This window comes from Balaenoptera musculus, chromosome 13 (assembly GCF_009873245.2).
Source record: "Balaenoptera musculus isolate JJ_BM4_2016_0621 chromosome 13, mBalMus1.pri.v3, whole genome shotgun sequence".
NCBI lineage: Eukaryota > Metazoa > Chordata > Mammalia > Artiodactyla > Balaenopteridae > Balaenoptera > Balaenoptera musculus.
In genome coordinates this window covers 9779400-9802339 of record NC_045797.1, presented here as the reverse complement: position 1 = coordinate 9802339, position 22940 = coordinate 9779400, and the positions used below count along the sequence as shown (strand labels likewise).

Below are 22940 nucleotides of genomic sequence, written 5' to 3'. Positions count from 1 at the left end.
AGTATGCAAGATTTCCCCACCAACATCTGTCCAAAGACACACTCTTTCATACCAATCTTTATGTATTTATTCACACATTTGATAAAAATGTCACAGGAGTGAAATCATTACAATGACATAAGTAACTGTATAGACCAACCCCAAGTGCAGAGTCAAATTGCCACAAAGCATATGGGCAACGCCCAGCCCCTTATCACATGTGCACTCACGCCACTCGCCCACACCACCCACGTCCCAACAATCACAGGCGCTAACTTCCAACATAACCGAGGGCCTCTTCCTGGCCTGTCAGGTCCTGGGGATGAGGAGAGAGACACGATCAACGAAAAGAAGCTGGGACTGCCTGATGCATCTCCCTGCTCTGCCAATGACGCAGAGAACGCAAGACTTGAAACACCGGGGCAGGCATTTCCTTGGCACAGTACTTAGGCAACAGAAAGGTCGAGGGGCTTGAAGTTCGTCTCAGGTTTAGCTCCCCTTTCAACAACACAAAAGGGTAGAGTTGGGGTAGGGAGCAATCTGGTCATTCAAATTCTAAGAAACAAGGGGAGGGAGGAGGATTTGAAAGCTGTTCCCGCTTCTCCAGTCAGAATGCAGCACGACCATAAGCCAACTCAGCCAGGCCAAATGGACCCCATCTGGTTGTGACTTTATCTGAACAACGTAGTCTGCTCTTATTTTAGCTTGGAAGAGGAGGAAAAGCTTTTCAGAGGGACAAGAGGGTCACATAAACCACATCCCCCTTTACATTAGCACTTGGGACAAGGTTCCATTTATCTGTTCACACAGCTCGTCTACAGCTCTGAGAGCTGCAAGGGAGGCGCCCAATCCCCACTCGTCTGTCTTTAGCCTTCCAGGATGGGCAAGTGCTCAGCATCCAGTCAAACCTGAAGTGTGAAAAACAGCACCTCAATCAAAATGGTGTTTTCTATACAGTCAGACTATGGAAAAATCCTATTCAACTCCCCAATTCCCACTGTTTAACAAAGGTTAAAAAAAAAAAAAACAGAGCTAAAGTGTAATGTGTCGAGCATCTCCACTGACCCCATCAAAAACACTGATGATACAGAGAGCCACCGTCTCCCAGTGTTCTTGGTAAACGGCCTGCGGGAGGAGGCAACGACCCAGATGAATACAGCACACGAATACAGAAGAACTGGTCAACTCAAAGGAAACTGCTCTGGGTAGAGGGAGTCAATGGGGTGTGAATGGGAGGCCAAGAGTGATATTTCTTGGTACAAACTTTATGTCCCTAAGGACAGGAGAAGGTGAGGACAAGGCACTTACACTGCCAAGCAACAGTTCACACCCACTCAACACCAGGACCGTGACCAAGGGCACTCCCCACGATCCCTCACTGAAGACGCAACCGTCCCGGTGGTCCAGCTGGACCTTCAGAACCGAAGGAAACCCAGAGTGCTGCAGAACCGAGGCTGAGAATGGAATGTGGGCAGAGGAAACCACGCAGAGGAAGCAAAAGATGTTGTCCCCTCTGGCCTGAGGTGAGAGGCTTGTTCCAGATTAGCTCAGCGAAACACCAAATTTCCAAATGCTTGGCCTGAGAACATGACGATGCCCCCTCGGATGCCTCCTTCTTCTGTTTTAATAAAGAGCAGTAGGGCTCTGAACAAGACCGGACACCAGTATTGAATTATCTTGCACTGGTGGTTACAGCAGACGCCTTCAAATACACGTCCTGTTTGTTCTGCAACAGAGTGAGTGATAAGACACGGAGACAAGGCTAGAAGCAGCCTGTCCCTGCTTATCTGAAAGTCCTTCAGGCGTACTCAATCCGGGCAGGGCCACAGCTACCCTCGCTCTTCCGCTCAGAAGATGGGGTGGTGGCCTTGGCTTCACTACCCACTTCCAGAGGCTTAGACGAGATATAGTCCTTTACTTTGATCTCCATGTTCTTGGCTTTCAGAGTGGCCATGTGCAGCTTCTCCAGGAAATCTGGCATGCCTGTTGGGAGAGAGGGAAATCTGGGTAGGTAGGCTGACATACAAACCAACAGTAGGCTCAAAATTAGAAGGGCCTATTTCTTTCCTGGTAAGGAGCCAATGACTGCTTATAGAGATCACAGACGGACTGACAGACAACCAAAACTTTTAGGGAGTGAAAACAACCCATGACCTCTGAGATCCTTTGAAAAGGGGTGCTGATCAGGCCACATAAATCCCCAAAGGCTCTCTTATGTGATCAAAATATCATTTATCAGTGGCACAGCGTAAATATCTGCCAATTTTGTTTAGAGAAATGTCAAACGGAAACACCTAATCTCCTCTCCATTCTCCCCCTGAGGTGTAAGAAGCCGCCTACAGAGAAGCAGAAGAAAGAAAATCACGTGAGGCTGCTTTTAAGGCGAGAGACTGGAAGGGAAAGATGCAGTCACAGCAGTGATGTGTAGCCTCCGTTAAGTAAGAAGGGTGATGGCCCCTTCTCCGGGTGACTGTCCTATAACCACATTTTCTATGCCAGATTTATGGCTTTCAACACTATCTAAGAAGAAAAATTTTAAATGCATTAATATACATAGAATGTTCTTCAGCTTGCCTCTGGGCATAAGTTCCTTTTTGGGTCTCCAGAATTCTTACTCCACCAAACTGCAGCTCGAGGCTTTACTACCTTCAAGGTAGTATTCAACAATGAACTCGGAAGGGCTCCAGTGAGACAAGTACTAATCTCCTTGAAGCCACCAAGAAGCTACAGAAAAACAAAATGTTCAGCCCAGGTCCAGGCCCAGTACACAAGCGCCCACTCACCACTGGAAACCATCCAACTAACGCAGTAACGAGGAAACACTGTCTGGGGATTGTCACTGTACGTCAGCAAGTAGTCAAAGCCATTCTGGAAAAGAAAAACAGCAAAGATGAAGGTACCGGAACTATCCCCACAGCCTCCATATCCAGTACCACAGAATAACCAAGATCTGACTCTGAGGCGGAGAGTGGCAGTTTTTCACCGTGAGCAGAAAAGAGTGAACACTGAAGACCTGAGAGGCTACCATCTCACGAGGTTGGCCCCGGCTGGTGTCTGGGAACTTGGCTCCAGTCAACAGTTAAGTGCTAAGTGTGGCTCCCTGTGTCTCCTCTGTGCAAACAATGCACTTCATACTGAGCACCTGCTTTCCTCCTGGGGGTCTGGGATTTTAGGACACGCTAGGCAGAGGGTGTTCATGTGACCAGCCCCCAGTACAAATCTTGGGCGCTGAGTCTCTACTGGGCTTCCCTGGGCAGAAACATCACACGCATGTTGCAGCTGGGAGAGGATGTGCTCCGTGGGCCCTCACGGGAGGGAGAGCATGGGGAGACTGCAGTGGGTTCCTCCAGACCCCGCCTGTGTCTTCCCCTTTTGATCCAGCTGTGCATCTTTCCATCACTGTAATAAATCTCAGCCATGAGTAAAACTATAAGCTGAGTCCTGTGCGTCCTTTTACTCGATCTTCAAATGGGGGAGTGGTCCTGAGAACCCCAACACATACCCCCAATGTTTAAATATCTTAATCTTTACCAAAATGATATGATCTCTACTACCATTACTGCTAACAGCAAACATGTAAACAGCACTTAACCACTTGTCAGGAACTGCTTCAACCCCTCACAACAATCCTATAATGTAGGCACCAATATCCCCCATTTTACAGATGAGGAAACTGAGCACAAAGAGGTTCAGGGACTTTGCCCAAGGTCACCACATACTCAACGAGAGCCAAGATGAACCCAGAATTCTGACCACAGGGTCCATGCACCCATTCTCTCTGGCTCAACCTCTCATGGGTACAGTGAAGGACAGGGATTTAAGAGATTTACAGGTGTCCCGATCCCAGGAGAGGTCTGAACCAATTATGCTCCACCCAAAGGGGTAAGAGATCATCCACTACCGCTTATATGGAAAAAAAAGAAGCCAGAACTGAAAACAGTGGTTACCTACAGGAAGAAGGAAGGAACTGGGTAGATGCAACAGGGATATAAGCAAATCACTCTATTTCTTATTTTACATATTTGACTTTGAAAACACAATTTTTTAAATTATTTAATAAAACAAAATTATATTTTAAAATTATATATTATATAATTTTAATTATAATTTATAATTATATAAAATTATAATTATATAATTATATATACATTATATATTATATAATTATTTTATATAATTTATAAAATAAATTTATATAATATATAAATTTATGATATATAAATTACATAAATTTATATAATATATAAAATAATTATATATTTATTATATATATAAATTATATATTATATATTATATAAATACATATAATTATATATTATATAATTTTAATTATAATTTATAATTATATAAAATTATATATAAATTTATTATTTAATAAAACAAAATTATATTTTAAAATTATATATAAATATTTAAATATTTATATTTAATTATATTTATATTTTTTTAATTTACTTAAAAAAACAAAATTATATTTTATATTTTGAGTTACCTAAAAATCAAAAGTAGACAACAAGGAACCTAACTATGAACTGAGTTGATAGGAAAAACCAGGAAGAGAGGACCTATTTCAAGTGACCTTAAAACTCAACATTTTGGGGACTTCCCTGGTGGTCCAGTAGTAAAGAATCCGCCTTACAATGCAGGGGACGTGGGTTTGATCCCTGGTCAGGGAACTAAGATCCCACATGCCACAGGGCAACTAAGCCTGCGCGCCACAACTAGGGAGCTAGCGCGCCTCAAACTAGAGAGCCTGCGTGCTGCAAAGTACAGAGCCCATGTGCTCTGGACCCCGCCGTGCCACAACTAGAGAAGAGAAAAACCCACAAACCATAACAAAAGATCCCGCATGCCGCAACGAAGATCCCACGTGCCGCAACTAAGGCGCGATGCAGCCAAAAATAAATAAAATAAATCTTTAAAAAAAAAAAAAAAAAGCCTCAACATTTTGCACAGTGCATACATATCCTAAAGACAAAAAGACATACACCCTACAGTCCTAAATTTTGAGTTAAAAGTACTAGTGTGCATTTAGGATGTATCTTTAAAACAAACAAACAAAATTTATTACTTAGTGCTACCTTCTGAAAAGGCCTAAAAACAATGAGTAGGCCCAGAGCCACGAGAACTCCTAGAAGCCAAACTGTGGTATTTAAATGACATTTCCTTAAAGGGAACCAGGGCTCCCAGAAGAAATGCTCATTTCCAGGTTTACACCTAAAACTATACAAGGTAAACCTGGAACATCTTATAACACCAGAAACCAGGCGAGTCCTGAGGTCAAGTCAAAAGGACTCCAGTCAGTAAGAAGAGGCTCCTAATGACCAAAAATGGGACAATTTGAACACCAGTAAGAATAACTGGGAACAGACTAAAACCAACCAAGTATGTTTAAATTTGAGTTTCTAATGGCATTTCTTAAAAAAAAAACTTTATCTTTGAAGGATTGCTAGCTGAAAGAACCAATTCATTATTTTAAAAACTAGTAAATGAAGGAAACAAATCAAGCATTTCTCTTACTTCCCTTTCCTCTGTGAACTATGGGAAACCAAACAGTTAATGAGGAAATTTTCCCTTAAAGTATGTCACCTAATAAATGGAAATAAATGAAGAAAGAATGGAGGATTTACACAATATTTTGTTAACCTCTAATGAAATATAGTGGATCTGAGCAATAATCATTAATCACTTCCAAATTCACAAAGAAAGGGACAATCAGACATTATTTCCTTCTAATAAAGTGGTCTTGCCCCAAACAACCTGAATCTGTTCAAGCCTCTAGATCAAAGTACCCATATACAGGAAACACAGGGGACAGAGAAACATGTTAAATGACACTATGGACACTATAGGACTATAACCAGCAAGATCCAGGACAAAGAACCTGCTTCTTCAATAAATACAACTGCAAGGGGAAAAAAGGAGGGAGGGACTTCCCTGGTGGTCCAGTGGTTAAGACTTCACCTTCCAATGCAGGGGGCCCGGCTTCGATCCCTGATCGGGAAAGTAGATCCCGCATGCATGCCGCAACTAAAGATCTCGCATGCTGCAACAAAGGTCCCGCGTGCCGCAACTAAGACCCAGCGCAGCAAAAATAAATTAAAAAAAAAAAAAAAGGAGGAAGAACTCAAGAGATAGATAGAAAGCTACAGACAGTATGAACGCATTTCAATGTCTGGATCTTATCTGAATCCTGATTCAAATAAACCAACTACAAAAAAATACATGGATGATCAGGAAAATTTGAACACTACAGATATTTGATATTAGGGAATAGAATATTATGTTTTCAAAAATCCCTTTTCTTTTTGAGATAAATACTGAAATTTCTATAGAAGAATTCTTCTTTGGTTCTTCTATAGCAAAACTAGAATCTGCTTCAAAATAATCAGGGGAGTGGGAAAGGGAACAGAAAGAGTACAGATAAAACAAGTTTGGCCATTGTCAGAGCTGGGGATGAATACAAAGGGTTCATTCATTATACTCTCTACTTCTTTATCCTTTGTCTACATCTCAAATTTTCCATAAAAACTAGGGAGTTCCCTGTTGCCTAGGAGTTAGGATTCCGGGCTTTCACTGTCATGGCCCGGGTTCAATCCCTGGTCAGGGAACTGAGATCCTGCAAGCCATGCGGCGGGGCCACAAAAAACAAACAAACAAACAAAACACCTAACAAAACACCATACCTCGGCCCAAGGATCTACTTTCCATCTGGCAAACCCAAACTCAGCTGCCTGGTTTTCAAGTACCCTCTGCACATGGTCAAGGTAATTACCACTCCTCCCTAAACTCTGCCCTCCTTTCCAAGCAGTGAGTCAGTCTCTCAACATCCACAGTTCATTCCTATCTTTGTCTTTGGTTGAATCGTGTCTTCTACCTCCAGGGTCCTTCCTGTTTTCCTCTATCCACAGTCTGCCTTTTTATAAGAACCAACTCAAGTCTCACCTTTCTCTTAAGAGCTTGCCACGATATGCTAAAAGACTTACACAGATAATTCATACTGTTCCCCCACCCCAGCTGAAAGAAGTTATTTTTTGGGTGCAACACACTCTGCTAGGTGCCAAACTCTGCCTTAGCTGTTTCATGGTCAGGGTTTCTAAAGGCAGTAATGCTGGGACTCAAGTCACTTTTTTTTCAAATAGGAAATACACAGACAAGGTTCAAATTTCAAAAGCAATGTAAAGGAAAAGAGTGAGGCACAATTCTAATTCCCACCGTCCCCAGCCAGGCTCCCCTTCCTAAAAGCAGCTAGCTATCGACAGCAGCCTTCTTGTCTAGCTTCTAAAGCAAGGACTTTTAAAACATTTTTTAACTGTATTTACAACACACTGTAAATACTCCTTTTTACACTGTAACCAAGTTCTCTCTCACTCTGTCTCTCACACACACACTTGTACATGCTTACGTAATCAAACAAAAGTTTCATGAAATATGCTTACACTCAGTTTCTATTCTATTTATTCCTTTTCTCTTTAAGCACTAAATTAATTTTGTCTTCCACTAGTGGGTAGCAATGCGTGGTTTGAAAAATACTGCTCTAGGGCTTCCCTGGTGGCGCAGTGGTTAAGAATCCGCCTGCCAGTGCAGGGGACACGGGTTCGAGCCCTGGTCCAGGAAGATCCCACATGCCGCGGAGTAACTAAGCCTGTGAGCCACAACTACTTAGCCTGCGCTCTAGAGCCCACGAGCCACAACTACTGAAGCCCGTGCGCCTAGAGCCTGTGCTCCGCAACAAGAGAAGCCACCGCAATGAGAAGCCCACACACCACACAAAGAGTAGCCCCCGCTCGCAGTAAGTAGAGAAAGCCCGCGCGCAGCAACAAAGACCCAACGCAGCCTAAATAAATAAATAAATAAAATAAAAAATTTTTTAAAGAAGGCAGAGAGCATTAGTCTCTCTCATTTTATAGACAAGTAAAGAGGAGCCCAGAAAGGCAGTCAAGTGTTCTGCCCACTGTGGGGAAATTCTGATGGAATCGGTGCTAGCTCTGATTCCTCAGGAACGCCGCTAATGACAGGCCGATGAGTCAGGGGCCATGGTCTTCTGCTAACTGTCCCTCAGGTAATGGGAGCCATGGGTCATCACTACATTGTCTCGGGAGGTCTCCCAGGTACACCACTCTACAGCGGGGGTCCCGAAGTGGGGTTCCCAGGCCAGCGGCAGCAGCCTCACCTGGGAACTTCTCAAAACATGCAAATTCTCAGGCCGCAGCCCAGCACTGTTTTAACAAGCTCCCACGGAGTCTGATGCAAGTCAAGTGTGAGAACCACTGCGCCCTCCCCAATTCAGATCAAAGGCATTCCTTGAGAAAATTCATAAGCCGCTAACACATCACCTCTCGGATGATGTAGAACTCACCTCATCAAATGACCTGTGGGGACGGATAACCATTTGGGATTCATAGGATCTGACCCTTACAAATTCCGGAGACTCCGGCACACTAGGGTGCTCCACGGCCCTGGGAGGGAGAGAAGTGAGGGCAACTCTGAGTAATGTCTACATACAGAACAGCATGGGAGCTGAAGTTAAGAGGAAAATCTAAAAGGCAGCCTCTAATTTTTTAAATACATCAGAAAAGTCACAAAGATGAATGAGTATAAACTAGGTACTAAAAACAGTGAGTTAAGTTGGTGATTCCTGGCTCACTAGGCTTTGTGTTGAGGAAAAGAGCATTTCTTTTTTTAATTATCAACATTAAGGAACTAAAGGATTAGTTTAATGAAAAGCTTGTATCCCTTCAATCCTCTGAGATAGTCACCAGTCCCAGTCCACTCACATTCTAGCTGGGATGCACAGGGCCCGGGCTTGACTCATAAGGCAAAATCCCACCACACATGTATGAATGATGGACAAACAAGCTAAAGGAACCCAGCAGGAGCCACCGCACATACCGTGACACCAACACCATCACGTTGTTTTCCTCATCCACACTATACCGCCGAACATAAACATAATCCCGTGAGTACATTGGATACTAAAGAAAAGGAGGGGCAGGATTAGTGCTCTGCCTCACATGGACATGATAAAAGTAAAAGCAGAGGTGAAAATACTCACAGGAAAATGGGTTACCCAGTGAAGAACCTCAGAACCACTAACCACATCCCTCTCGATCACTTCCAGCTTGATCACCAGGGCGTCCCACTTTTTTCTATACTCTGTATCCAGCTGTGGAAACAGAACAGACCATAAAGACCCAAGAGATCCAAAACAAAGCTGCAGAAGACTTCTCCAGATGCTTGGGCCTCTGACCCAAGAATCTTCTTCTGAAACAGTGATCCGACCTAAAAGGCAGTGCCAAAGTGTCAAAGACACGGCTATGTTTACTACAGACGAGTCTTTTAAAATCCCTTCCTGTAGGCCAATCCCATTACCTTGAAAATGAATCTTAACAAGAAAAAGACAAGTGTAAGAGAAAAAAACTGTAATAGACATGTCTAGGGAAAATACAGTAGACAGTGATATAAATGTTTATGGGTGAAACAATTCTAAAAAGTTTTAAATAGCAAGTCCAAAAGTATGAGCAGACACCTCACAGAAATACAAGTTGCATATTTTTAAAAATTTGTAGCATCACTAGTAACTATGGAATTTCAAAGTAAGACATATATCATACATATCCAGACCAACAAAAACTCAATACAGATTGACAAAATTCGGTGCTTAGGGGAAAGCATGCACTTGCGTATTAGCAGTGTGTTTTATAACCATCAAACTCAAAGTCCAATAAAACTTGAAAACTCCAGGAAGGAAAAAAAATTTTTTTTGTAGAACTCTGGGTGATCCCACCTTCCCTTTCATACACTTCCCCACAAGGAGGAACAGAGTCTTTAAACACATTAGCTTCATCTTTATCAAATAAACACCTTCACTGTAGATAAGTTCCAGATTGCTAAATCCTGACTGCATCTGTACTGAAGGAGAAAATGCCATAGAGGACATCGTTGGGCCAGTAGGTAAAACTGGAATACAAAGATTCTGTAAGTGCTGCATCAGTTAAATTTATACTGACTTTGCTAATGGTACCATGGCTAGCTAGGAGAATATGTCTAGTTTTAGGAAATATACACTGAAGCACTTTGGAATAAAGGGTATGTAAACTTACCCTTAAATTGTTTAAGAAAAAAAAAAACTATAAAGCCGTATAAAATATATTCAAGCACTCAAATCCATTCCTCTATTTGATCTTCCCAACAGCTCTGTAAAGGGCAGAACTGGCCTCATCCCCACTGGACAAACAAATTATAAATCAAAGGTTTACCCAGAGGTCATTTGACGTGAAATGAGGGGTACAGAAATAGATAGATGGATTGAAGCCAATGTCTTCTGAGTCAGAGAAATTACTCATGTGGACGATGGCAAGTGGACTTCTAGGCTTAGTGGCTCCAAATCTGGGAAGAAAAATGTACTCACCTGAACATTGAAGAACTGCCGAGGTGTCACATCTGTGTAGGTTCCAAAAACTAGAATGACAGGAAAGAATAAGGGATGTTTGCCACACTCTGGTCACTTAACTGCATTTCAGTTGTAGAGTACTGACTGACACATCTTAAGGGCAGATTCAGAAACTAGAAGTCATATTGGGGCGGCAAAGACAAAGGCAACCTATAGCAAAGTGTAGCAAAGACATGGAGACTCTTGTCATCTGGGAGAGGAAAAACAACAAACAGGGCAATTTTCCCAAGAAACCACCAGAACGGAAGAGTTTAGAGAGCACAGGAACACATTGCTGTGCACCTGCCAGCACGAACACCCTTGCCAACAGCCAAGCTGGGCTCACCTCTGTACTGGTAAAGGGGGGTGCCTGTAATGGGGCGCCGCCACAGCTTGAAGTGTTTCTTATCCATCACCATTTCCCACGGTTGGTCTTTGCCTCCTGAATCTTCATCTCTTTCTGTTTGGGATTTTGGTTCTGGAGGGTGGTGGTCAACTCCAGAGCTCCGAAACATACTTGACATTTCCTCCAACCGTTTCATCTCATCGATGGATCTGGAGAGAAAAACAACAGGCATGGTGCAATGGTTGGAGTCTGCCCTGTGAAATGCAATGGCCACACAAAGACTGGTACAGAACGGTGTGGCTTTAAAACAGTATAAAGTGTAGGGAATAAAAATATGAGTTCCTGAGTTTGAATCCCAGTCCAGTATTCATCAACTAGAATATTAAACAACTTAACCAATTCCTATTTCTTAATCTGTAAAATGGGGATAATAATAGTACTACATCCAAGGTTGATTATAAAAATTAAATAAATTTACCTGTAAAGTGCTTAACACCAGGCATATAATTAGCCCTCAAATGTTAACTATTATAATTTATGACTAGGAAATGTCATTTGATACCTTTTGTCCGTTTTTTATTGGGTTGTCTTCCTATCACATTATAAGAGTATTTATATATTTTTCCTCCTTCTTTTAAAGAGATAGTTCACATAAGAGTCATCCTTTTACTGTATACAAATCAGTGCTTTTTCGTATAGTCCCAAGGTTGTACAACCATCACCACTAATTCCAGAGCATTGTCATCAACTCCAAAAGAAACCTATACTCATCAGCAGTTAACTCCTCATAGCCCCTGACAACTACCAATCTACTTTCTGTCTCTATGAGCTTGCCTATCTGGAAATTTCACATAAATGGAATCTTACAAAATATGGTCTCTTGGATCTGGCTTTTTTCACTTAGCATATTTACAAGGTTCATTCACGCTGTACTTTGTTCCTTTTATGACTGAGTAATATTCCATTGTATGGATATATCACATTTTGTCTGTCCATTCATCAGGTGATGGACATTTAGGTGGTTTCTACTTTATGGCTATTATGAATAACACTGCTATTAATATTTGCATACAACTTTTGTATAGACATAAGCTTTCAGTTTTCTTGGGTAGATTCCTAGGAGTGGACTTGCTGGGTCACGGAAACTCTGTTTAACTTTTTAAGGAAGTGCCAAATTATTTTCCGAAGCAGCTGTTCCATTTCTATATTCACACCAACAATGTGTGAGGGTTCCAACTGCTTCACATCCTTGCCAACACTTGTTATCGTCCCATCTTTTTGATTCCAGAAATCCTAGTGGGTGTGAAGTGGTATCTCATTGTGTTCTTCCATTTGTATTCCCCTAATAATGACTACTGACATTGAGCATATTTTTATGTGCTTATGGGCCATTTGTGTATCTTCTTTGGAGAAAGATCTACTGAAATCTTTGTTTTAAATTGGGTTGCCTTTTTGCTGTCAAATTTTAAGAGTTCTTTATATATTCTGAATACTAGTCTCTTATCAAATACACAATTTATAAATATTTTCTCTGACTCTGTGGGTCGTCCTTCCACTTTCTTGATAGTAACCTTTGATGCACAGAAGTTTTCAATTTTTTATTCTGGCCGCGCCGCGCGGCATGTGGGATCTTAGTTCCCCGACCAGGGATCGAACCTGCATCCCCTGCACTGGAAGCACGGAGTCTTAACCACTGGACCACCAGGGAAGTCCCCGTAAGTTTTCAATTTTGATGAAGTTAATCTATTTTTTCTTTGATTGTTCAATTTTTTGGTGTTATATCTAAGAAACCAGTGCCTAATCCAGTATCATAAGAACTTATGCCTATGCCTTCTTTTAAGAGTTTTAGGTTACATTTAGGTCTTTGGTCCATTTTAACTTTTGTGTATGGTTTGAGGTAAGGGTGTAAATTCACTATTTTGCATATGCACCTCCAGTTGTCCCAGCACCATTTGCTGAAGACTATTCTTTCCCCATTGAATTGTGTTGCCACTTTTGTTGAAAATCAAATTGACCATAAAGCTAAGAGTTTATTTCTAAACTCTAAATTTTATTCCTACAATTTATATATCTATCCTTATGCCAGTACCATTATCATCTTAATTACTGTAGCTTTGTAGTGAGTTCTAAAATTGGGAAGGGTGAGTCCTTCAACTCTGTCCTTCTTTTTCAAGATTGTTTTGACTATTCTGGGTCTTTCATTTCCATATAAGTATCCTAATGAATCCACAGGAACTTACTGGAGCTAATAAAAGAGTTCAGCAAGCTTGCAGGATATAAGATCAATTTACAAAAATCGTATTTCTATACAGTAGCAATGAACAATCTGAAAATAAAATTGAGAAAACAATTCTATTTACCATAGCATCAAAAAGAATAAAATAATAAGGAATAAATTTAACAAAAGAAGTGAAAGACACACTAAAAACTACCAAAAGATCATTGAAAGAAATTTTAAAAGACATAAATGGAAAGATATACTGTGTTCATGGGTTGAAGGTCTTGATATTGTTGAGATGGCAAAACTACCCAAAGTGATCTATAAATTCAACATAATTTCTATCAAAATCATAGGCTATTTTGTGGAAACTGACCAGCTGATCCCTAGGTAAACAACAAGTAGGTATACCTACTGTATAGCACCAGGAACTATACTCAGTATCTTGTAATAACCTGTAATGGGAAAGAATCTGAAAAATAATAACACACTACTGTATATAAAACAGGTAAACAACAAGGACCTACGGTATATAATCCTTTTTATATGTTGCTGAATTCAGTTTGTTAGTATTTTGTTCAGAACGGCATAAAGCTTTGAAACATTCAAAACAATACCATATGTCAAACTATGTATCATTATATATCATATAGGGATGTATACATATGTATAAAGACACATTTGGTAATGAAATATAATAAATTGGGATAATCTCGGGGACAGAGGATATTTCCATTGGAAAAGGGTCCAGGAGGCTTTAATTGTATTTACAATATTTTAGTTCTTAAATATAACTGTATCTGTAACATTCATGTTTTTCTTTAAACCTTTTTATATATCTGAAACATTTAAAAAAAAATTTTTTAAACATGGTTTGTTTTCCCCTTAACCTGGTAGGATGAATTGGGAGATTGGGATTGACGTATATACACTAATATGTATAAAATAGATAACTAATAAGAATCTGCTGTATAAAAAATAAATAAAATAAAATTCAAAAATTAAAAAAAAAAGATGTGGTACATATATACAATGGAGTATTACTCAGCCATAAAAAAGGATGAAATAATGCCATCTGCAGCAACATGGATGGACCTAGAGACTGTCATACTGAGTGAAGTAAGTCAGACACAGATAAATATGATATCTCTTATATGTGGAATCTAAAAAAATGGTACAAGTGAACTTATTTACAAAACAGAAATAGAGTCACAGATGTAAAAAACAAATTTATGGTTGCCAAGGGGGAAAGGTGGTAGGGAGGGATAAATTGGGAGACTGGGAATGACATATACACACTACTATATATAAAATAGATAACTAATAAGAACCTACTGTATAACACAGGGAACTCTACTCAATACTCTGTAATGACTTATATGGGAAAAGAATCTAAAAAATGAGTGGATATATGTATATGTATAACTGATTTCACTTTGCTGTACAGCAGAAACTAACACAACATTGTAAATCAACTATACTCCAATAAAAATGTTTTAAAAAAGCAAAAATCCAAAAAAAACATGGTTTGTTTTCCCCATAACCTTTTTTTTTTTTTTTTTTTTGGCTGCATTGGGTCTTCATTGCTGTGTGTGGGCTTTCTCTAGTTGTGGCGAGTGGGGGTACTCTTCGTCATGGTGCGCGGGCTTCTCATTGCAGTGGCTTCTCTTGTTGCAGAGCACAGGCTCTAGGTGCGCAGGCTTCGGTAGTTGTGGAGAGCAGGCTTCAGTAGTTGTGGCTTGCGGGCTCTAGAGCGCAGGCTCAGTAGTTGTAGTGCACGGGCTTAGTTGCTTTGCAGCATGTGGGATCCTCCCGGACCAGGACTCGAACCCGTGTCCCCTGCACTGGCAGGCGGATTCTTAACCACTGCGCCACCAGGGAAGTCCCTCCCCTTAACCTTTAAATAGCAGTTAGGAAAGCAAGATTGCTGGCTATGTCACTTCTGCAATTCAAGACTGAAGACCCTGGGCTTCCCTGGTGGCGCCAGTGGTTGAGAATCTGCCTGCCAATGCAGGGGACACGGGTTCGAGCCCTGGTCTGGGAAGATCCCACAGGCCGTGGAGCAGCTGGGCCCGTGAGTCACAATTACTGAGCCTGCGCGTCTGGAGCCTGTGCTCCGCAACAAGAGACCGCGATAGTGAGAGGCCTGCGCACCGCGATGAAGAGTGGCCCCCGCTTGCCACAACTAGAGAAAGCCCTCGCACAGAAATGAAGACCCAAAACAGCCATAAATGAATAAAAATTAAAATTAAAAACAAAACAGCCTCAAGAGAAAGAAATGCCACAAATTGAACAATGTTGCCTTTAAAAAAAAAAAAAAAAAGACTGAAGACACCACCTACTGATACATTCTGTCTGAAAGGCCCTTTCATGCCTTTTTAACCTTCAAAAACCCCACAAGGGTCAAGGTTAACTCCCAGGCAGTTAACCATATACATTTACTTTTATTCCTCTACAGAAACATATCACACATTATAATTAATCTATCTTTATATCTGTCGCCCTTACTAAACTATGAATTCTCTAAAGGCCCAGAATCAGTCTTTTTCATATTTTTATGTCCAGCTCCTAGCAAGTACCTGGTAAACATTACATGCTCAACAAATGTTCACAGTATAAACTGAGTAAATATGGAAGTAGGCCTTAATAATTCAAATTCGTATTAAAAGATTAACACATTGCTTTAAAAGCCAAAAATTCAAAGTTATACTGGCAACCCAAGATTAAAAGTTTAGAGCATCTAAAGCAATGGTGAGTGTAGAGATCTGTGTTCCAGTCCTGGCTCTGCCAACTAGCGGTGTGATCTTACACAAGTCATTTTAACTGCAAAGCCTCCCTTGTTCCACCTGTAAAGTGAGGACATTATTTCTTGACGGTTTCTATTAGCTCTAAAATTCCAATTCTCTGAATTTTAAACTTCGGAATTAAATGAAAATATTTATATACAGGGACATTTGCTGTTTCCACTGCCTGAAATCTTTTCCTATTTGAAGAGAATTCCCAAATAGGTGAGATGCAGCCCCTATCTCAACCCCTAGCAGTTAGCACATGGCTCCTAATTTAAGTGAGGTTAATCAGAGACTTCTGGTAGAGGCTTTGAATCTTGAGGAAATAATACAAGGCACAGGACCTTTTAGATTTTCTCAGTGATCTTGAGGCAGTTGAGAATCCAGCAGTGCAACAGATCTACAGGAAACAATACCAGCAACACTGCCCAAAGAAGAGCATTCCTGTACCAGTAGCAGGCCTCGGCTGTTCTCTTGGCCAACCTGTACTGTGGCCTTCTTGTCAACACTCTGAATGACCTAACACCTTTTTGGCTTAAGTTAACCAATATCAGTTTCTTTGTTTGCAACCAATAACCCTAGCCAGTACAATTTATACTGATGTTCTGATGAAAAATGTTTAACCATTTTTTTTTGAAGTTTCAATTTGAATTAACATTGCAGAACAGGATTGACTGCTACCATTGCAAAAACCATACAGAAATAGGGAAGGAAATTTAGAGTAGGCAATAAGATCTTGCAGAGGAGAAAGTAAAGTCACGTCACAGCTCTGCTCCGAGGACAACAATGCAGGCATCACGTGGAACCAATCATGGCACTTTTGAGGACTAGTAAAGCACCCTTCAATAAAAATTAAGCTGGACTTTTGAATGTCCTTATCACATAATGAAGAGGGATAGGAATGTCTTATGAAAAACACATCAGAGGCTCATAAAATTATATAGTAATATGGTTCTAAGAAAATTAAACTATATGACTACAGGCAATATTTTTAACGGCCTTCTAAGACTCAAGGTGGTACAGAGCTTCTGACCCACTGCTTAATCAGCCTCTCCTATAGGATTAAAGGTCACTAGGTGGCCTTGATTAAACATGAGACTAAGTCCCTAGGGAGGACAGCAATGTCTTGTGAAGGTATGACATTCATTCTTTGAATAGCACAACATGAATGCTAGAGTAAGACTGTATCATGGAAATGTCAATGATCGTTATGTTCCAGGTTCGGGAATCTCAGAAGGGTCTCAACTTCTAACTGTTGACATGACAGACATCATTAGCACACAGGTGCACAATCACTATCATAGATGTAGAGGAAGGAGAAACCTCTCACCGTGTTATCTCGTTAGCCTGTTGTGCCAAACCTTATTTGTAAGAGATGGGTGTCTAAACCTTGGTATCTAAGAGACTTAAGTAATAAGAAGGGAGGAAAGAAGGACAAAAAAGATTATTCCCAAGATAGTAACAGAACCAGCAGATTAGTAAGAGGATCAAAGAAAGAAAGTCAATGCTTTCCTTTCTTCAAAACTAAAATCATTTCAACATTTGAGAAAGGCTGGACTGAGAGCCATGGAAATTGAGGGCATAAAACCATGAAAACAGAAATATAAGGATAATCATATTTGGCTCATCTATAGGGGGTCCTGACCTAAGTGGAGAGCTTGATATAAGGCTCCTAAAATGACTCAAATGAAGCCATTCCTGTAATTGGTAATTTCAGTAAGACGCTGTCTTGTTTCAATGATCCCCTCTCAAATTCCCAATTATTGTCAAAGTTAGAGACCTTGAAGTACAACTGTCATGGGACATACCTAAAAGACATCAATTAGGTCTTTGCAATTCTGAGCGTAGTTCTGATTATCTAAGAAGGTATAACAAAAACATCCTTAAGTGACAGTGGCAAAAAAAAATTTTTTTTTAATTCCTTTAAGCCAAAAGGACTTTTTGTTGATCATTTATCTAATTAACAGCACACTGAAAAGTTAAAGACCAAAATGGGAAAATGGCTAATTTTCTTTATGAAACTTTACTGTCACTTATTTACTCAAATTTCTAGAGCAATGAACTGTAACTTTTTTAAAAAAGAGGAGGGAGATTAATGGAGCATTTTCCCCTAGGCTTTCATATTTCTTAACTTCCTTCTCCTTTTTGTCCCTGTAATTTTTCTTAATGTTCCAAAGCAATAAAAACTTACTACTGGGACTTCCCTGGTGGCACAGTGGTTAAGAATCTGCCTGCCAATGCAGGGGACACGGGTTTGAGTCCTGGTCCGGGAAGATCCCACATGCCGTGGAGCAACTAAGCCCGTGTGCCACGACTACTGAGCCTGCGCTCTAGAGCCCATGAGCCACAACTACTGAGCCCACGTGCCACAACTACTCAAGCCCACGTGCCTAGAGCCCATGCTCCACAACAAGAGAAGCCACCGCAATGAGAAGGCTGCGCACACCACAAGGAAGAGTAGCCCCCTGCTCGCCACAACTAGAAAGCCCACGTGCAGCAACAAGACCCAACGCAGCCAAAAAAATAATTAATTATTTATTTATTTATTTATTTTAAAAAACTTACTACTGTATTTTCCCATAAGATTTGACCTGAGCTCACAGAATGCCAGCTAGCACCAAAAATAATGATTAAAAGTTATTTTGCCTGATCATTTAATTAAAGCCTATCAGGTAATAACACTAGATTAAGCATTAAAAGACCTGATTTCTACACCTGGCCTATCAGTGAGTCAGTCACTTTGTACAAGTTACTTCTTTTCTCTAATTTTCTTGCTGATTCTCGATTAATGAGTTCCTACTTAAGATGTTCTTAAGCACAAGAGAATAGAAAGCAAGGGTTTTTCTTTGTCCTTCTGAACAGAAACTCTACTAACATAAGAAAAAACACACACCACTTTAAGGCACACATTCAAAGAGACATCCTCACACCCCATCACTGTTTGACCAAGACAGCAATATCTGAATTAGTCTGTACCAGGACAAGTTGGTACAGAAACAGCACAGAAGAGCCAAAGGCTGTGATTTAGGGGCCATGGGACAATCATGCTCTTCTTCCGTTAACAATGAAAGAAATGCACATGTCCCGAGGCACACTCAACTGTGCTCCATTATGGAAGCTACCCAAAATCATCTCACTAGAACAAACAAAATCTAAGATCCTCTAAACTAGCTACGACAACCTCAGCGCCCTTTAAAGCAAACAAAATACTTAAACACCAAGCCAAAAAAAGTTAACCTATACCCAGAATATCTTATTCAATAAAATACTGGGAATTCCCTGGCAATCCAGTGGTTATGACTCCATGCTTTCACTGCCGAGGGCGCGGGTTCAATCCCTGGTCAGGAAACTGAGATCCAGCAAGCCGTGGACGGTGCGCACCACCCCCAAAATAAATTAATTACTTAAAAATAAAATATAAACATGACAAGCTATGACAACAGACCTATGAAATCACTGTACAAGCAAGATACAGTTGACAGCATATTATTTGCCTCCCTATCAGTATAACATTTTAAAAAATCCTCAGAATGGACTTGATCAAATTTTAAGTATATGACTGAATTCAAGCATGAACTGGACATGCGATGTTAAATGAGGGCCTTTACTGGAACAACTCTGGAGAGGGTCAAAAAGGGCACCTTAAGTGTCCTTACTGGCCTTCCTCTAAGCTCCTGAAATTCCCAAATGGGTTATCGCAGATTACTTCTTTAGGAGTTGGATTAGAACCAAGTGCTTCAACTGTCCGATTTCTTTCTGCCACAGTGGGTAATGACTATGGACTCAAGTGTTTACCACATCTATCTCCTATTGTTTTTTCCCCCTCTAGCTCCTGCAAATGGGAGACCTGCTAAACAGAGGCTCTAGGGCATATGGTCGATAAAAATACATGGAGAAAGACAAAGAACGACATCTGTCACCTAGGCCCCAACGCTATTCAACTCCCACCCCCAAAACATCTTCCCTCTCTTTGGCATCCAGGGGCCCTTTCCTGGTCTTTCTCCTCTTCCCCAAACAGATCCAACTGGGAATTTTCCCCTCAAACTTCACCATCGTGGAACATGGGTATTTCATCGTCAAAAACAGAATGAAAAGTCAAACAGTTAATTGGTAATTTCTCAATTTAAAAGTTTCCTTCCCATACATTCTTTTACTTCTCACACCTGAGGACACCATTAGAACAAATGGACAAAGTAGCAAAAGAACACTAACAGAAACTAGGCAAACCACCTATCATGCTTCGATATCTTAACTTTTTTGTGAATAAGGTTGTTCGTGGTTATGATTTTAAATTGCATTTGTAGAACAGTCATCTTTCCTGTTAGAAAAAGTATTACCAGCTCTTAAGATACACTTGCATTTAACCACAACGCACAATGTTACACTAATAGCTGCCTGCCATCTGGGTGCTACACTTCCATACAGGTCACAGTGCTAACTTTACTGAAATACTTCCATTTTTAACCTAACCAAAAATGTGGAATAACAGAAGAAATAGCGACAACAAATAGACTTGTGTGGAATTTATCTGGTGTAGGGGACTATCCTAGGTTCTTGCAATCAGTTTCAGAGTTTAGGGGGCAGAGTATGTGTGTGGAGAGAGAACACAGTTTAAGAATATCTGTTAAAAAGAAAATACAGCGACAATGTAAAGCAAGACCCAAATCAAGGTTTCCCCATGATATTACATGAAAACCGTTAAGGGCTCAGTTTAGAACCACAGGTTAACAAATTCAATCAATGGTACAGCACTTTTTTCACACAGAGGTTTTTGATGATGACAGCGTGATTTCAGAACCTAATAAAACAGTACTCCCAGAGTTCTAGTGGAAGTAGCAAACAACTGACCTAATTCTTCCAGGTTAAAATGTCTGGGCTACTGGTTTGTCCCAGGAGGGCAAAATCGCTTCCAGCCTCCTAATTCTGCCATGAGTCACAAAGACAAGAGCGCTCCTGGCATTTCTCACGAAATCCCATTTGGAATGAAGTGATTTTGTAAATTGCACAAGTATACCCTCACATCAAGTTTAAAACCTGTCTGGAACTTGCACCTTTCTGGATATGTTAAAGATTACGTGAACAATGGCCTACTTCAATACCCATTTTCCACAGTGCTATTTCTTTAGTGGCATGCGCCCCAAAGCCTCCCTCCTCCACTAACCTACACTCGCATTTATTTCTAACTCGACAAATCAAGTTAACACACAGATGCAATGAAGAAACGTGCTTTGCTACGATAGGATCAAGCTACTTGCATCGTCACTTCCAGTACCACCGGGTCAACGGGAGACACTGACGGCCAAGGCAGGCCCCAGGGTTCAACGTTCCCACCTCCCCACCCCACCGCCCCCACCCCAGGGAACAGGCGCGACCTCGCCGCCGAGCCCACCTCTGCAACTCCTCCTCCTGGATCCTCTCCTCGTCCCACGCGAACACGCCGGCGAGCGCCGCCATCAAGGCAGAGGCATGGCCCGGGCGTCCGCGCAGCCGGCGCCAGAGGCGACCAAGGAGGATGCGGCGCGAGCTCTCCGAGTAGAGGCGGCCGTAGAGCTGCGCGATCTGCTGCGCCCGCCGCACGCGCAGGCCCGTCACGAAGCGGCACTGATTGGCCAGCAGGGCGAGGAGGCCCCCGCCCCGCGCCCCCGCGCGCCCGGTCGCCGCCGCGCCCACCAGCAGCCAGGCGGCCAGGCCAAACGGCGGCCTCCGGGGGAACATGCTGCCCGCACGCCCCGCCGGGCCCAGGTGCTCTCTGCACCCGCCGCGTGCCCGGAGGCGAGCGAGGCCTCGCTCAAGGGGCGAAAGGAACGAGCCCGGGAGGGCGCAGGCGACCTCCTGCCGAGCCCCCCTAGTTGGCCGGCCCCGAAGTCGTCTGACGCTCCAACAGGTCCTTCATCTCTCGGCAGCAACCGCTGAGGAAGTCTCCTTTAGGGAAGAGAGTCGGACATGGCACCGGCCGCGGGGGGCGGGCCCGCGACCGCTGCAGGAGGTGCTCCGCGGTTCCGGCCGGACAGCCCTGTCGGCCCCCTGCCTCCTCGGCGTCCTCAGGCCGGCGCCAGGGGCCTTGGTACAGAGCGCGCGGGAAGCGGCGAGGCTGGCGGCGAAGTCCCCAGCGTTCCGCGTCCACCACATGCGCTGCCAGCTTGCAACCTACTCCGGTCTCTGCCGCCCGGCCCTGATTGGGCGCGGCCCGGACTCCCGGTGCTGATTGGCGGTGCCAAGTGCCCGTCACCGCCCCTTCGCGCGGCGCGCCGGGACCTCTAGCTAGCAAGGTAGGTGGCGCGGCGGCCAGAGCTAGTCAAGGGCGCCTGGGAGATTGGACGGTGGACCTAGCCGACGCCGCCATCTTCCGGCCCCCCGACCCCGCCCTGTGAGGGGGCACGGCCAGGTGCCTGTTAGACCTCTGCGCGGTGCTCGCTCAGTTGTTCTGAGAGGCCTGCGACCGTCGTCTGGTTCACTGATTTGAGACTAGGGTGGGATGGGGTCTCGGCACTGCATCTGCGGGACGCTGGGAGTGTCCAGTTAGGGGAGTCGGGGGCGGGACGGTGTAGACGCCTTTGGTGAGTGGAGACCCTGCCGAGGCCTGGCGGCCGCTGCCCTCAAAACCTTCCTCGGCCTCCACCTGGCTCTCCCGCAAGCGCCCGGCGCGCCGAGACCACCTCCGAGGCTCGGAGCCTGAGCACTCGTCCTGTCCCTGTGAAGCCTCGACGCGAGAGTGGGCCGGTGTGGCATCCTTAGAGCCCAGGACACTTTCCAGGGAGCTACGTGGGCAGGTGACCCGTCGCAGTCTGGAAATGCGGTAGCCCTTTGGTTAAAGGGACAGCAGAATGGAGTTGCTTGGGGCAGATGCCCCTGGTCGTGTAGTAGCTGTCCTTCTCTCTTTGACCCAAAGGTGGCAGCTTGAGAAGGTAAACAGGTTTCCCAAAACCTACTTTGCACCACCCATGAACAACCTGGCCAAATGATCTTGAAGGGCATTAACTTACTATTCTGTGCCCAACCTCATTAAAATGGAATGCCTGGAGATCCACTAGGAAGACCTTACACGAAATTGTTTCCTTAATTTTTTTAAACTTACATTAAGAGCCTTATTGACAGACGAACAAAATACTGTAAAAGGAAGTCTTCATGTGAGAGCCTGTGCTTATTCCAAGGCAGTGCATTTAGAAACTTTACTCTTAA

At 42.7% G+C, this 22940-nt stretch overlaps 1 protein-coding gene across 1 annotated transcript; it reads right to left on the bottom strand.

The window, feature by feature from the left end:
* Positions 1-44: 44 nt before the first annotated feature.
* STARD7 (StAR related lipid transfer domain containing 7) lies at positions 45-22922 on the bottom strand. Its single transcript, XM_036872501.1, has 8 exons — positions 21151-22922; positions 10758-10966; positions 10391-10440; positions 9035-9145; positions 8872-8954; positions 8339-8438; positions 2763-2847; positions 45-1962 (listed from the first exon to the last, which is right to left on the bottom strand). Exons 1-8 carry the CDS (start codon positions 21474-21476, stop codon positions 1778-1780), a joined length of 1149 nt encoding a protein of 382 aa, XP_036728396.1. The 5' UTR covers positions 21477-22922; the 3' UTR covers positions 45-1777.
* Between the last annotated feature and the right edge of the window lie 18 nt (positions 22923-22940).